Source organism: Salvelinus namaycush, chromosome 31, assembly GCF_016432855.1.
Source record: "Salvelinus namaycush isolate Seneca chromosome 31, SaNama_1.0, whole genome shotgun sequence".
NCBI classification, from domain to species: Eukaryota; Metazoa; Chordata; class Actinopteri; order Salmoniformes; family Salmonidae; genus Salvelinus; species Salvelinus namaycush.
Genome location: NC_052337.1, coordinates 4,575,936 through 4,591,183, shown reverse-complemented (window position 1 = coordinate 4,591,183; position 15,248 = coordinate 4,575,936). Strand labels below are relative to the sequence as shown.

General features: G+C 43.2%; 1 protein-coding gene across 1 annotated transcript in view; it reads right to left on the bottom strand.

The window, feature by feature from the left end:
• ror2 (receptor tyrosine kinase-like orphan receptor 2) overlaps positions 1–15,248 on the bottom strand; it is a 140,243-nt gene that overhangs the window by 34,531 nt on the left and 90,464 nt on the right. The window contains exon 2 of the mRNA XM_038970244.1: positions 8,035–8,118. Coding sequence (XP_038826172.1) covers positions 8,035–8,118 — 84 coding nt within the window. The remainder of the gene's footprint in view (positions 1–8,034; positions 8,119–15,248) is intronic.

Here is a 15,248-nt window from a genome sequence, read left to right as displayed (position 1 = left end):
ACATTATGTAGGACAGTGTTTCCCAACTCCAGTCCTCCAGTAACCCCTACAGCACACATTATGTAGGACAGTGTTTCCCAACTCCAGTCCTCCAGTAACCCCTACAGTACACATCATGTAGGGCAGTGTTTCCCAACTCCAGTCCTCCAGTAACCCCTACAGTACACATTATGTAGGGATGGAGAAAGGGGGGATTGGAGGGGGGGTGAGAGAAGAGGGGGAGAAGGCAGATGGAGAGGGGGAGATGAGAGAGGGAGAGACGGAGGGGAGATGAGAGAGAATGTTGGCCAGGTTCTGACAGGCAATCATGTCTCAATCTCTCATCACACTGTCTATCTCTATGGTCTGGTCATTCTCTGTTAACACCCTGCATTGGGAGACTTACAACACACACACACACACACACACACACACACACACACACACACACACACACACGGCCCATAACTCTAAAGGTAATGACTTATTCTCTGATAATTACTGAACCATCTCTGATTTAACAGTTGATGACTTCCTGCTTTCTTATCCTTTAATCTGAGGATTTGCCTGTGTGCCATCTGTCCTATGATAAATCCTGTTGTCTTGGCCCAAACCTTGGTGAGGTGGCATGCCTGCTCATGTAGGTTTGGTAAATGCCTATGACCACATAAGCAATCAAGTACTTTGGTGGTTAACACAGTAGATCAGTTGTTACATACATGCTGTCACTGAATCCTACAGGACCTACCGTGAGTATGCACACTGTAACCACTAACCTAATCTACTGTTCTACAGTAGTGAAATCCATGTACACACACACACACACACACACTTAGAGAAAATAACATATGACCTTCATAGAGCCCACCACTTGGATATGCCTTCAAGTTGTATATTTTGTAATGCCATAACATCATGTTGCCAAGCCACAACTAGCCCCGCTAGCCTCCAACAGCCTTGATGGAAAGTAATGGACAATGTTAGCAGGCCAAGGAGAGTGCAAGGCAAAGCTCCACTCCAGCTATATTCCAATTGAAAAATAACCTCAAACAGCCTCAAATAACCTCAATCACTTTGGTGTTTTTCCTTTCCTCCAGGCCAAAAGGCTGTTGGCGCCTGTACAACTGTTGATTTGAACAAATACACTTAAACAGTTTTGGAGTCGGTAGATATCTTGGATACTTGTCCTCAAGGCATCGGTTCAAAAGGCCGGTGATAGGATTTATCTATTTAAACGGCAACAAAGGGTCAAGGGTGAAACCAATGGTGTGGGATGAGTCTCAAGTAGTTACAATATTCAGTGCATTATGCCTATATGCCTATATGCAAATGCCTATAGGCATTTGATGTGTAATGTCTTCACGCATGGCAAATAATGGGATTTAAATCAGGAAGTGATGACCATCATCATCTTCACTATCAACTTATATCATTAACCAATAAAATTGTACAAGCAATAACCCAAGTTCAAAAGTGGCCTGGAAAGTTTTCCAACCTATAAATTCGACTATTCTCTAGAAAACATTTTACGCTATATTTTCTCCAAATTGATCTCAATATGTTGTGTTTTGGACAATTATTCCCCCATAATGCCATTAGATAATATAGTAATACCATTACTTCTTTTTTATTTATTTATTTATATATTTTTTAGATGTATTATTTTTTATTATGAATAATAATACCATTACTGTTAGACCCCCTTTTCCCATATGTCACCCATAACACAAAATGTTAGTCTATTATCAAAAATATCAGGATGACAACATAATGTCCTCTTCCCTCAACTTACCCCTTTAATATAGGGAGCACCCCCCTATCCACGTCGACAGGACAGCAGTGGAGAAGGTGGAAAGTTTTAAGTTCCTCGGCGTACACATCACAGACCAACTGAAATGGTCCACCTACAGAGACAGTGTGCTGAAGAAGGGGCAACAGCGCCTCTTCAACCTCAGGATTCTAAAGAAATTTGGCTTGTCACCTAAAACCCTCACAAACTTTTACAGATGCACAATTGAGAGCATCCTGTTGGGCTGTATCATCGGCTGGTAAGGCAACTGCACCGCCCACAACCGCAAGGCTCTCCAGAGCAACGCATCACCGGGGGAAAACTACCTGCCCTCCAGGACACTTACAGCACCTGATGTCACAGGAAGGCCAAAAAGATCATCAAGGACAACAACCATCAGACTGTTAAACAGCCATCACTAAACACAGAGAGGCTGCTGCCAATATACTGACTTGAAATCATTGGCCACTTTAATAACTGGATCACTAGTCACTTGAATAATGCCACTATGATTATGTTCACATATCTTGCATTACTCGTCTCATATGTATATACTGTATTTTATACCATCTATTGCATCTTGCCTATGCTGCTCTGTCATTGCTCATCCATATATTTATATGTATATATTCTTATTCCATTTCATTAATTTACTTAGATTTGTTTGTATTAGGTAGTTGTTGTGGAATTGTTAGATTACATGTTAGATATTGCTGCACTGTCAGAACTAGAAGCACAAGCATTTCGCTACACTCGCAATAACATCTGCTAACCATGTGTATGTGACCAATACATTTTGATTTGATTTGCTAATTGTAGTTCATTAGAGGAGCAACATAATGTCCTCTTCCCTCAACTTACCCCTTTACTGATTACAGTTCACTAGGAAGAGCCAGAGAATGTATGGTTGAATAGTGACACACATACACAATTTCAATACAACTTGTACATCCCATCCCCTGGCTCCACTCACTACAACATCTGCCTGGAGTACTTGTGGTCCGCCTCAGAGAGAGAGCTTATGCAATGGAAAAATGGCGCTGAGGCGTGTGCCTATCCCCACCGCATGCAGCAGAGTACTCAGCATAGCGCAGAGCAATGATGTCACCATTTAGGGTTTAATTAAAGCTTCCTAGTCCAAATGGCATCCTATTCTCTACGTAGTGCACTTATTTTCACTATGTAAGGAATAGGGTGTCATTTGGAACACATCCCTCCATTTGGGACACACCCCTCCATTTGGAATGCAACCCTCCATTTGGGACACATCCCTCCATTTGGAATGCAACCCTCCATTTGGAACACGACCCCACTGTTTTCTTCTGACAGCCCAGAGGAAGTGGAGGCTGCAGCTCTGCAGCTGGCAGACAGAGCCAAATGGGTTTGACTGTTTGTGTGCAGTGGTGATTGGAGGACAGTAAACAACGTGTTGAGTGCTGACAGGGCGTTGCACACTTCAACGACGCAGCGCCACTGGACGAGCCAAAGTACGCCGGAAACAAACGGAGGAGCTCATTAAGAGGTGAAAATGACAGGAGGGTTTTAGTTTGGGATAAACACGTAACATGCTGTCTTTAGGCAAGAAGAGGCGAATACGTTTATTTTCAGGAAACACGGCCAAAGAACTGTTAAAGTACATTTGTATCGATAACTCGATGCTTTCTTTCCAATCCTCGGCGTAATGAAATACATCTCCAGCTGCAACAGCCCCCATGCGCTTGTAACTGGGTCTGGTCCACTAAAATCCTCTGAGTATTCCATCATCAGTCCTGGTCAAAAGCCAAACTACTTTGTGTCCAGTGCCGGGGCTCTTGTGGCAAACACGGTTGTGTATCAAATATCAAGGCTTGAGTGATTTACTTCTCCCCGAGAGATAGACGTAATGAAAAGCAGCTTCCTCCTAAAGCCCAGTGCTGCCACCCTGTCGGACCAGGCCAACGAAACCTCAGTCTTAGAAATGCCTGGGTATGTGTGTTGGATCATGCCACAGCGGTGGTGTTGATGCTTCCAAAACACACAATGGCCGTTCCAAAGCATCGAATCCCACCCCATGTCCCCACCTATGACCCTCATGGCTGTATTTCCCCTCCATCGCTGATATCACTGTATCCCATCTCCTTTCAACTACCCAAATTCACTGTGAAAAGAAACTGGCTCGGTATGACTTGGGCAAATTCAAACAACCACTGTTTGAGGACTTAACCTGGTCTTAACAACCCATGTACCTTACTAATACAAACCAAAACGTTCCTTTGCATCTGTCAAAGGAGAGGGAAACACTGAGATTAGGGAGCTTTGATTTCTCTCCAAAGTTCAATTTGTTTTTAATTGAATGAATTGTTCCGAATGTGAAGAGTAGACCCGCTCCTCTGAAAACTACTACCGTGTCCCAAGACCCTGGACCGATGGCCAACACAAAGCCTCCATGGTGCAGCATTCCATTTCCCCTCCGCTGGTATTAAACAGACCCCCCCCCCCCTCCTAACTCAGGATAAATGATATCCTGAGTTATGCACGCAGTTGACTGGGGGGCGCCCTCAACGCACGTCAAACCCCCACCGCTCTCCACGACATAATTAGGCTGCACATGGAAGATGGAGATCTCTGCGTTTGGGAGGGCTATGTAGTGTTTGATGTCCGTGCCAATATGGCTGTCGGTGGCTTCAAAGCCTCACATTTGCCAATACATAGCATCAGCAATCCAGGGTTTACACACATCATGGCTATGTTGCGTTTGACGTTTGTACAGCCATTCGGGGGGGGGGGGGGGGGGGGGCTATTACAAAGTTTGTCTGGTCGTCATTAATTATCCTAATAACATAGGACTGTGGGCTGATTTTCATTATGAATTCTGGAGTATGGTTTTGGGTGGAGGGCTGTAGAATGGCTGTGCTCCAGTTACTTCCCGTCCTTCATAACAGATCTAGGATCAGTTCTTGCAGCCCTAGTCTAACACATTCTGAACATCTCAGCCAATCTGGCCAGGAATCAGTTCTTATGTGGAACAAATGTACTGTATCAACATGACAGAATAGAGGGGGCCTCCGCTACACGCCTCCACTCCAGGATCCAGATAAGAATGGGGATGGGGGGGGGGGGGGGGGGGGGACAAACGGCTAAAGGAACTCTCAGAACAAATGCTTTATTCCGACATAACGGCTTCCCTCGTCTGCAATCACCCAGAGTCATTGAGGCAGAGGAGGCTGGTTGGAGGAGCTATAGTAGGATGTCTTCATGGAATGGAAGAAATGGAATGGAGTCCAACATGTGGTTGCCATGTGCTTGATGTGCTTGACTCCATTCCAGCCATTACAATGAGCCAGTCCTCCTGTAGCTCCTCCCCAGCAGCCTCTTCTGAACTTAAGCATGGGATGAGATGAGCTGTGAGGGCCCTGCTGCAAAGGGATGGGAGCTCTGTTCAACTCCAAAAGGCTTTCGTTTTGCAGGTTGCCGTGCCGCCACGCTGACCTTCAACACGGGGGTCCCCCAGGGGTGTGTGTTTAGTCCTCTCCTGTACTCCCTGTTCGCCCATGACTGCGTGGCCGCGCACGACTCCAACACCATCATCAGGTTTGCTGACGACACGACGGTGGTAGGCCTGATCACCTGCAACGATGAGACAGCCTACAGGGAGGAGGCCAGTGACCTGGCAGTGTGGTGTCGGGTAAACAACCTCTTCCTCAATGTCAGTAAGACCAAGGACCTGATCGTGGTCTACAGGACACGGGGAGGCGAGCACGCCTCCATCCACATCAACGGGGGTGCAGTGGAACGGGTCGAGAGCTTCAAGTTCCTCGATGTCCAAATCACTGGAGGACTTAAAATGGTCCACTAACACGGGCACAGTCGTGAAGAAGGTGCGACAGCACCTCTTCCCCCCCAGGAGGTTGAAAAGGTTTGGCATGAGTCCTCAAATCCTCAAAAAGTTATACAGCTGCACCATTGAGAGCATCTTCACTGGCTGCATCACCACCTGGTATGGAAATAGCACCGTTCTCGATTGCATGGTGCTACAGAGGGTGGTGCGGACAGCCCAGTATTTCACTTGGGCCGAGCTCCCTGCCATCCTGCACCACTATAACAGGCAGTGTGAAAGGAAGGCCCGGAAAATCATTAAGGACTCCAACCACCCAAGCCATAGACTGCTCTCTCTGCTTCCACACGGCATGTGGTACACCAACAGGCTCCTGAACAGCTTCTATCCCCAAGCCATGACTGCTAAATAGCTAACACACACACACACACACACACACACACACAAAATCATAATTTACTCTGCTGCTAATCTGTTTATCATATATCCTGATGCCTAGTCACCTTACCCCTATACATATCTACCTCCATCACTCCAGTATCCCAGCACATTGTTAATACGATACTGAACTGACCCTGTATATAGTATGGTACTGACCCTGTATATAGTCACCTTACCCCTATACATATCTACCTCTATCACTCCAGTATCCCAGCACATTGTTAATATGGAACTGACCCTGTATATCGCTTCTTAGGTTCTCCTGTTCTTATTTCTATTTCTCTGGTGTTTTTGTTCTACCTTGTTATTTTTAGTACTACATTTATTTTGAATACTGCATTGTTGGGTTTATAGCTCGCAAGAAATACATTTCACTGTACTTGTGCACGTGACATTAAAACTTGAAACTTAATCTCGACCCGGGACCTTCCATTGAACTGCGTAGTGAATCAAACGAGAGCTTTTCTTACAGCTGCAATATGTAACTTTTTGGGCGACCCAACCAAATTCACATAGAAATGTGTGTCATAGATCTGTCATTGAAAGCAAGTCTAAGAAGCGGTAGATATGTTCTATATGCGTAATTATGTATGCTTCCCGTTTTTTTTTTTTTTTACGTATTTGACTTTTGGTTATGTACACCAGCTTCAAAGAGCAGAAAATACAATAGTATTGGTTATGGAAAATATATTTCACAGCGGTTTAGATGGTACAATGACTCTCTCTACACTACGACTCTCTCTACACAACGACTCTCTCTACACTTGTTTGTTTTGTCACAAACTGACATTTGATTTGATTTTAGGAACCAGGAAATAGCGGAGCGATTTCTGCATAGTGCATCTTTAACCGAGAACCCGAGGCTGTGTCCCAAAAGGCACCCTATTCCCTATATAGTGCATTAAATGAGGAAGTCATTTGGGACGCATACAGAGACACTCAAGAAACAGGAGAGTCGAGGACATCGTTGCGCTTGAGAAGAAGCAGGTCTCTGCAGAGCCTTTTGGGGAGAGGTTTTAGGCCAGGGCGGGTCTGGAAGCCTGGAATGTTCTTTCCAGAGATCCTGTGCTCTGTCACACCACACCGGGTTCAGAGTAACGTGAACAACTACTCTTCAGATCGAGATAAGGGGAGTCCGTCTGTCAGTCAATTTGTCCGTCTGACAGTAAACAGCTGTACGAACTGATAACAAGTAAATATGTGTGTGTGTGTTTACAGCTCATGTACACTCCTATAGTAAATCATGATTAGGGAAAGGAGAAAAAGAGGGGGTGGAGCCATAAACAGAGAGAGAAGGAGAAGGAGAGAGGGGGGGGTTACCTTCAGCTGTGGGTGCTGCTCCACTTTAATAAAGAGAGAGAGAGAGAAGGAGAGGGGGGGGGTTACCTTCAGCTGTGTGTGCTGCTCCACTTTAATAAAGAGAGAGCGAGAGAGAGAAGGAGAAGGAGAGAGGGGGGGTTACCTTCAGCTGTGGGTGCTGCTCCACTTTAATAAAGAGAGTTAGCGAGAGAGAGAAGGAGAAGGAGAGAGGGGGGGGTTACCTTCAGCTGTGGGTGCTGCTCCACTTTAATAAAGAGAGTTAGCGAGAGAGAGAAGGAGAAGGAGAGAGGGGGGGTTACCTTCAGCTGTGGGTGCTGCTCCACTTTAATAAAGAGAGAGCGAGAGAGAGAAGGAGAAGGAGAGAGGGGGGGTTACCTTCAGCTGTGGGTGCTGCTCCACTTTAATAAAGAGAGAGCGAGAGAGAGAAGGAGAAGGAGAGAGGGGGGGGGGTTACCTTCAGCTGTGGGTGCTGCTCCACTTTAATAAAGAGAGAGCGAGAGAGAGAAGGAGAAGGAGAGAGGGGGGGTGGTTACCTTCAGCTGTGGGTGCTGCTCCACTTTAATAAAGAGAGAGCGAGAGAGAGAAGGAGAAGGAGAGAGGGGGGGTGGTTACCTTCAGCTGTGGGTGCTGCTCCACTTTAATAAAGAGAGAGAGAGAGAGAAGGAGAGGGGGGGGGGGGGGGGGGGGTTACCTTCAGCTGTGGGTGCTGCTCCACTTTGAGCTTCTGCCAGCCCCTCAGACTCCACTGGCTGGGATAAGCTAGGATCTGCTTCTGCTGCAGAGACAGGAAGGAGACCAGAGTTAGGAGGGAACAGAACTCACATAACCCTGCCTTGGTTTGCCTTAGATCCAGGTGTCTGCACAGAAACCTGGTGATACTGACTACAGTGTTGCTGACACATCAAACAATATACCACCTGAAATATTAAACACCTGAACATGTTTCTGTTAGTAAATGATCCTATCATCTTGCTAAATGTGCAGCAAAGAATGATCCAACAACTGTCATGTCTCAATGCTTGGAGTCACATACAATTTTAGATCTATGTAACTACACAAGTCAGTTAAGAACAAATTTTTATTTACAATGAAGGCCTACACCAGCCAAACCCTAACGACGCTGTGCCAATTGTGCACCACCATATGGGACTCCCAATCACGGCCGGTTGTGATACAGCCTGGATTTGAACCAGGGTGTCTGTAGTGATGCTTCAAGCACTGAGATGCAGTGCCTTAGACCACTGCGCCACTCGGGAACCCAGAACAGAATGAGAAAGGAGTCTTCATAAACTCTGCCAAACACAACGGTGGATCCAAAACCTCAATTTAATACAGCCGTTTTGGGAACAAGGCTTTAGAGTGACTAGAAGGATATACCATCTGATGAAAATTGCCATGGCCAAAAGCAAAAAAAACAAACAGTTTTGATGAAACTATGATATTGTTGTATTCCATACAACATCTGCCACCAAGAGTGCTGGTCTTGCTACAAGATGAACAAAGATCGATTCTCAGTGAGCCTGGCTAGAAATGACTCCATCACAACAAAGGATAAACGTTGCCTATTGATTTGTCATTAGACCAATGTGCTACAGATGTTAGTTACGTGCTCTACTGATGTTTACGATCACACAATGGATAATTACTGCCGAATTGGTCTCAGGGCACTATTGAAAATTAGATGTATTTATTTATCCCAGAGGAATTAGGAAAAAATACAAATACATATGTGCACAGAAAAATCATGATTTATATTCATGGTCAAAATTCACAACAGGTTATTTTTCAAAACAATCTGGACATTATTTTGGGACAAACACTCATTCATATGTTCAGTTTTTGATCCAAGAAAAATCTAAAAGATCAACAGATTTATGGTAGTGATTTTCCCCCCCAAAAAACTTTACGATCGTTAAGAATTGCTTTCCAAAAGTACCGGAAAGAGAGAGAGAGTTCATCTTATAGGAAACCACACTTTGGCACATAGAAGCCCAAACATAGCTGCTGGACAAGTTGAGGTCACTCACATGGTCTGCGTCTCAAACGCCACCCTATTCCCTATATAGTGCACTAGTTTTGACCAGGGCTCATAGGTCTCTGGTCAAAAGTAGTGCACTATATAGGGGATAAGCTGCCATGTGGGATGCAACTATGATTACTCTGCAGTAGCATTTCCCCACAACTGGGTTAGGAATGTGCTGCGGGGCTGGCAATTAGCGATTAGCACATTAATGAGTGAGTGGCAATGGAGGAGCGTTTTAGCCCTGTCCAGTCCAATCCCCAGCTCCCATGGCCTGACATACACAGGGCTACGTTCAGTAGCCAAACGTTGTCGAACATTGCAGATTGAAATGGCTTGAATAGAGCTGAAGCGATTCTCCTTATTCTACAGGTCAGAGGCATGTTTGTTTTTACATAGCATATTTATATCTGAACGTTCCACAAGTGTGTCCTACTGAAGGCCCCGGGTCACCAGACAACACATCAGCTGTGTCCTACTGAAGGCCCCGGTCACCAGACAACACATCAGCTGTGTCCTACTGAAGGCCCCGGTCACCAGACAACACATCAGCTGTGTCCTACTGAAGGCCCCGGTCACCAGACAACACATCAGCTGTGTCCTACTGAAGACCCCGGTCACCAGACAACACATCAGCTGTGTCCTACTGAAGACCCCGGTCACCAGACAACACATCAGCTGTGTCCTACTGAAGACCCCGGGTCACCAGACAGCACATCAGCTGTGTCCTACTGAAGGCCCCGGTCACCAGACAACACATCAGCTGTGTCCTACTGAAGACCCCGGTCACCAGACAACACATCAGCTGTGTCCTACTGAAGGCCCCGGTCACCAGACAACACATCAGCTGTGTCCTACTGAAGACCCCGGTCACCAGACAACACATCAGCTGTGTCCTACTGAAGGCCCCGGCCCCGGTCACCAGACAACACATCAGCTGTGTCCTACTGAAGGCCCCGGCCCCGGTCACCAGACAACACATCAGCTGTGTCCTACTGAAGGCCCCGGCCCCGGTCACCAGACAACACATCAGCTGTGTCCTACTGAAGGCCCCGGTCACCAGACAACACATCAGCTGTGTCCTACTGAAGGCCCCGGTCACCAGACAACACATCAGCTGTGTCCTACTGAAGGCCCCGGGTCACCAGACAGCACATCAGCTGTGTCCTACTGAAGGCTTGTGTTCAGTAGGGCACACCATAGCAAATGTATTTAGAAAAATGTGCATTTCTTATTGCACAAATTGTGGTAGTACCTCCCCCGTTTCTTTCAGTTTTAATTTTTTTTCTCCCTACTGGGCATGGCCCTGGAAGCCTCAAGAACATGTCCATCTGGTAGACATATCTCACTAGTCTTCACTTCAAATCGATCCAACTCCTAGGATTTATCACCTTTAGTAGTGTTCAGTGTAATGAAAATATGTCAAGCACACAAACTATTATTACAACTTCCTGCAAGTCTTCACTTGAAAAACATCACACTAACATTTTTCTAGTTATAGTGCATGACGATGAGAGGAGTTTAAAAGTTGATATGTACATGAGCTCCTTCAAAGATACATCCTAAATGACACCCTGTTCCCTATGTAGTGCACTACTTTGACCAGGGCATATAGGGCTCTGGTGTAGTCCACTACGAAGTAGTGCACTTGTAAGGTGAATAGGGTGCCACTTGGGACGCAAACCAAAGGTTTAGCTCAGTTCCCACGGTCTGGTTAAGTCATGCTGAAAAGCACAGCTAGGATCTGAGAGCGCAACACCTCATGCAAATTCCATACATTGCAAGACCCATTAATTTGACTGAAGTTTTACCACGGCAATGGGCCTTTAATCAAATCAATTCTCAACCCAATTATGTCAAATCTAAATATGTTTTTTTGCAATTCCATTTTTTAAATTCTATTCAGAGAAGACTCAATTGAAGTGTTCATAAAAAACAGCTTTATCCTTGACTGGGCAACATTCTTAAAAAATAATATTTAAAAATGGGATGATGGACTTTCAATTGCATTGAAACGCAAACTATTTCCTTCCTCTACAATGACTGCAAAACTACTCAAATACCCGTCCTTGATGAGCGTATAGGGCTTGTCAGCTAATATAATTCATTGAACTGCTTGCATTTTGACTGGTACTGTATATATATATATATATATACAGTACCTTAAAAAAAAAAACAGCTGAAACAATATTTTTTTTTGCTGTAATTAGTTTGATTCACATTTCCTTGTGTGTTTTGTATATTTCTGTTTTTGTGTATCAGACTGTCATCTGATGAAGTTGTTTCTTGGTTAGTGGCTATTTATATCTTTATTTGGTCGAATTTGTGATGTCTATATATATATATAGCTATTTCCTTGTTTTTGAAAGAAAATACAATTTTTTTTGTCCATTAAAATAACATCAAATTGATCAGAAATATAGTGTAGACATTGTTAACTTCTTGTCAATAGGGGGTGCTGTTAGCACTTTGTAATAATTACGTTCCCAAATTAAACTGCCTCGTACTCAATTCTTGCTCGTACAATATGCATATTATTATTACTATTGGATAGAAAACACTCTCTAGTTTCTAAAACCGTTTGAATTATATCTGTGAGTGAAACAGAACTGGACTTAGAGCAATTTTCCTATGTGGATGTGAGGATGCAGAATTCTGCAAGCTGTTCTGAGATCTGTTTATAAATCTGCCTGTCTTCTATTGGTTGAGATGCACTGCATACGCCTTCCCCTGGTTGTTAGCGAATAGTGAGACTTGAAATGGAGTCTCTACGCAGATCTGAAAGTTTATAAATAGCTTGGAAAGGAAGTGTCTGGTCTTTTCCCTCTTCGCTCTGACGCAGGGAGGACCTTGGCATATCGTACTAGAACCTTCGGTTATAGCTCTTAGAAATATCCGGCTGTGTTTTTATTCGATATAGGCGTTAAAGACATCATAATGTTGTTATTTTAAACCGAATTATATCAGTTTATGTCAGTATATTGCGATTTTCGGGTATTTATTTTTGTGGCGTTCTAGGGAGTTGGGTATCTCTGGCTCACATGCTACTGTTTACTGCTAATTGCAACGTTGAAGACGACATTCTACAACCGAGCAACGATTCTTTTGGACAAAGGACACCTTTCCCAAGATTCTGATGGGAGTTCATCAAAAAGTAAGAACTATTTATGCTGATAATTCGTTGTTCTGTTGAAAAATGTTAAATGCATAAGCCGCCATTAATTTCAGTGTAGCCTCGCTTTAACGCACGCTGTATGTTGTAGTAACGTTAATTTTAAAAATGTAACACAGCGATTGCATTAAGAACTAATTTGTCTTTCATTTGCTGTCCAACCTGTATTTTTTAGTCAAGTTTATGATTATTTATTGATTAGAATAGGTGCCTCTCCAAAGATTTCTCCCGACATTTTCTGGGCAGCTTGGCAACTTTTCTCATTGTATAACCACGATTTGTGCCGCTAAATATGCACATTTTCGAACAAACTCTATATGCATTGTGTAATATGATGTTATAGGACTGTCATCTGAAGAATTCTGAGAAGGTTAGTGAAAAAATTAATATATTTTGGTGGTTTATACGTTATCGCTATTTTTGGCTTGAATCAATGCTGTTGTGATGTTTGCTATTGTGGTAAGCTAATATAACGCTATATTGTGTTTTCGCTGTAAAACACTTAAAAAATCTGAAATATTGGCTGGATTCACAAGATCTGTGTCTTTCATTTGCTGTAAGAAATGTTTTATGATGAGTAATTAGGTAATACACGTTGCTCTCTGTAGTTATTCTAGTCGCTTTGGTGAGAGTTGTGATGGTGGCTGCAATGGTAAACTATGATTTATACCTGAAATATGCACATTTTTCTAACAAAACATATGCTATACAATAAATATGTTATCAGACTGTCATCTGATGAAGTTGTTTCTTGGTTAGTGGCTATTTATATCTTTATTTGGTCGAATTTGTGATAGCTACTGATGGAGTAAAAAACTGGTGGAGTAAAAAAAGTGGTGTCTTTTGCTAACGTGGTTAGCTAATAGATTTACATATTGTGTCTTCCCTGTAAAACATTTTAAAAATCAGAAATGATGGCTGGATTCACAAGATGTGTATCTTTCATCTGGTGTCTTGGACTTGTGATTTAATGATATTTAGATGCTAGTATTTACTTGTGACGCTATGTTAGGCTATGCTAGTCAGCTTTTTTACTGATGGGGTGCTCCCGGATCCGGGTTTGGGAGGAATTAGAGGTTAATGTTGTAAATGACTATTGTAGCTGGAAACAGCTGATTTTTAATAGAATAGAATATCTACATAGGTGTACAGAGGCCCATTATCAGCAACCATCACTCCTGTGTTCCAATGGCACGTTGTGTTAGCTAATCCAAGTTAATCATTTTAAAAGGCTAATTGATCATTTGAAAATCCTTTTGCAATTATGTTAGCACAGCTGAAAACTGTTGTTCTGATTAAAGAAGCAATAAAACTGGCCTTCTTTAGACTAGTTGAGAATCTGGAGCATCAGCATTTGTGGGTTTGATTACAGGCTCAAAATGGCTAGAAACAAAGAACTTTCTTCTGAAACTCGCCAGTCTATTCTTGTTCTGAGAAATGATGGCTATTCCATGCGAGAAATTGCCAATAAACTGAAGATCTCGTACCTCTGTACACCTATGTAGATATTCCATTAAAAATCAGCCGTTTCCAGCTACAATACTCATTTACAACATTAACAATGTCTACACTGTATTTCTGATCAATTTGATGTTATCTTAATGGACAAAAAAAAAAATCTTTCAAAAACAAGGACATTCCAAGTGACCCCAAACTTTTGAATAGTAGTATATACTACCAGTCAAAAGTTTGGTTCACCTACTCATTCAAGGGTTTTTATAAATGTTTACTCATTTATACATTGTAGAATAATAGTGAAGACATCAAAACTATGAAATAACAAATATATAATCATGTAGTAACCAAAAAAAAGTGTTAAATCAAAATATATTTTATATTTGAGATTCTTCAAATAGCCACCCTTTGCCTTGATGACAGCTTTGCACACTCTTGGCATTCTCTCAACTAGCTTCATGAGGTAGTCACCTGGAATGCATTTCAATTAACAGGTGTACCTTGTTAAAAGTACATTTGTGGCATTTCTTTCCTTCTTAATGCGTTTGAGCCAATCAGTTGTGTTGTGACAAGTTAGGGGTGGTATACAGAAGATAGCCCTATTTCGTAAAAGACCAAGCCCATATTATGGCAAGAACAGCTCAAATAAGCAAAGAGAATTGACAGTCCATCATTACTTTAAGACATGAAGGTCAGTCAATGTGGAACATTTCAAGAACTTTGAAAGTTTCTTCAAGTGCAGTCGCAAAAACCATCAAGCGCTATGATGAAACTGGCTCTCATGAGGACCGCCACAGGAAAGGAAGACCCAGAGTTACCTCTGCTGCAGAGGATAAGTTCATTAGAGTTACCAGCCTCAGAACAGACACATCTCAACATCAACTGTTCAGAGGAGACTGCGTGAAATCAGGCCTTCATGGTCGAATTGCTGAAAAGAAACCACTACTAAAAGACACCAATAAGAAGAGACTTACTTGGGCCAAGAAACACGAGGAATGGACATTAGACTGGTGGAAATCTGTCCTTTGGTCTGATGAGTACAAATTTAAGATGTTTGATTTCAACCGCCGTGAACGGATGATCTCAGCATGATGGTGTGCTTTGCTTAAGGTCACATCGACAGATTTTTCCCCTTGTTGGCACGGGCATTCGAACCAACAGCCTTTTGGTTACTGGCCCAACACTCTAACCAAAACTGACTCAGTGAGGAATGTTATGTCTGTAAGGAAGAGACTGCTTGGCTGCCTGTGTGTGTGTG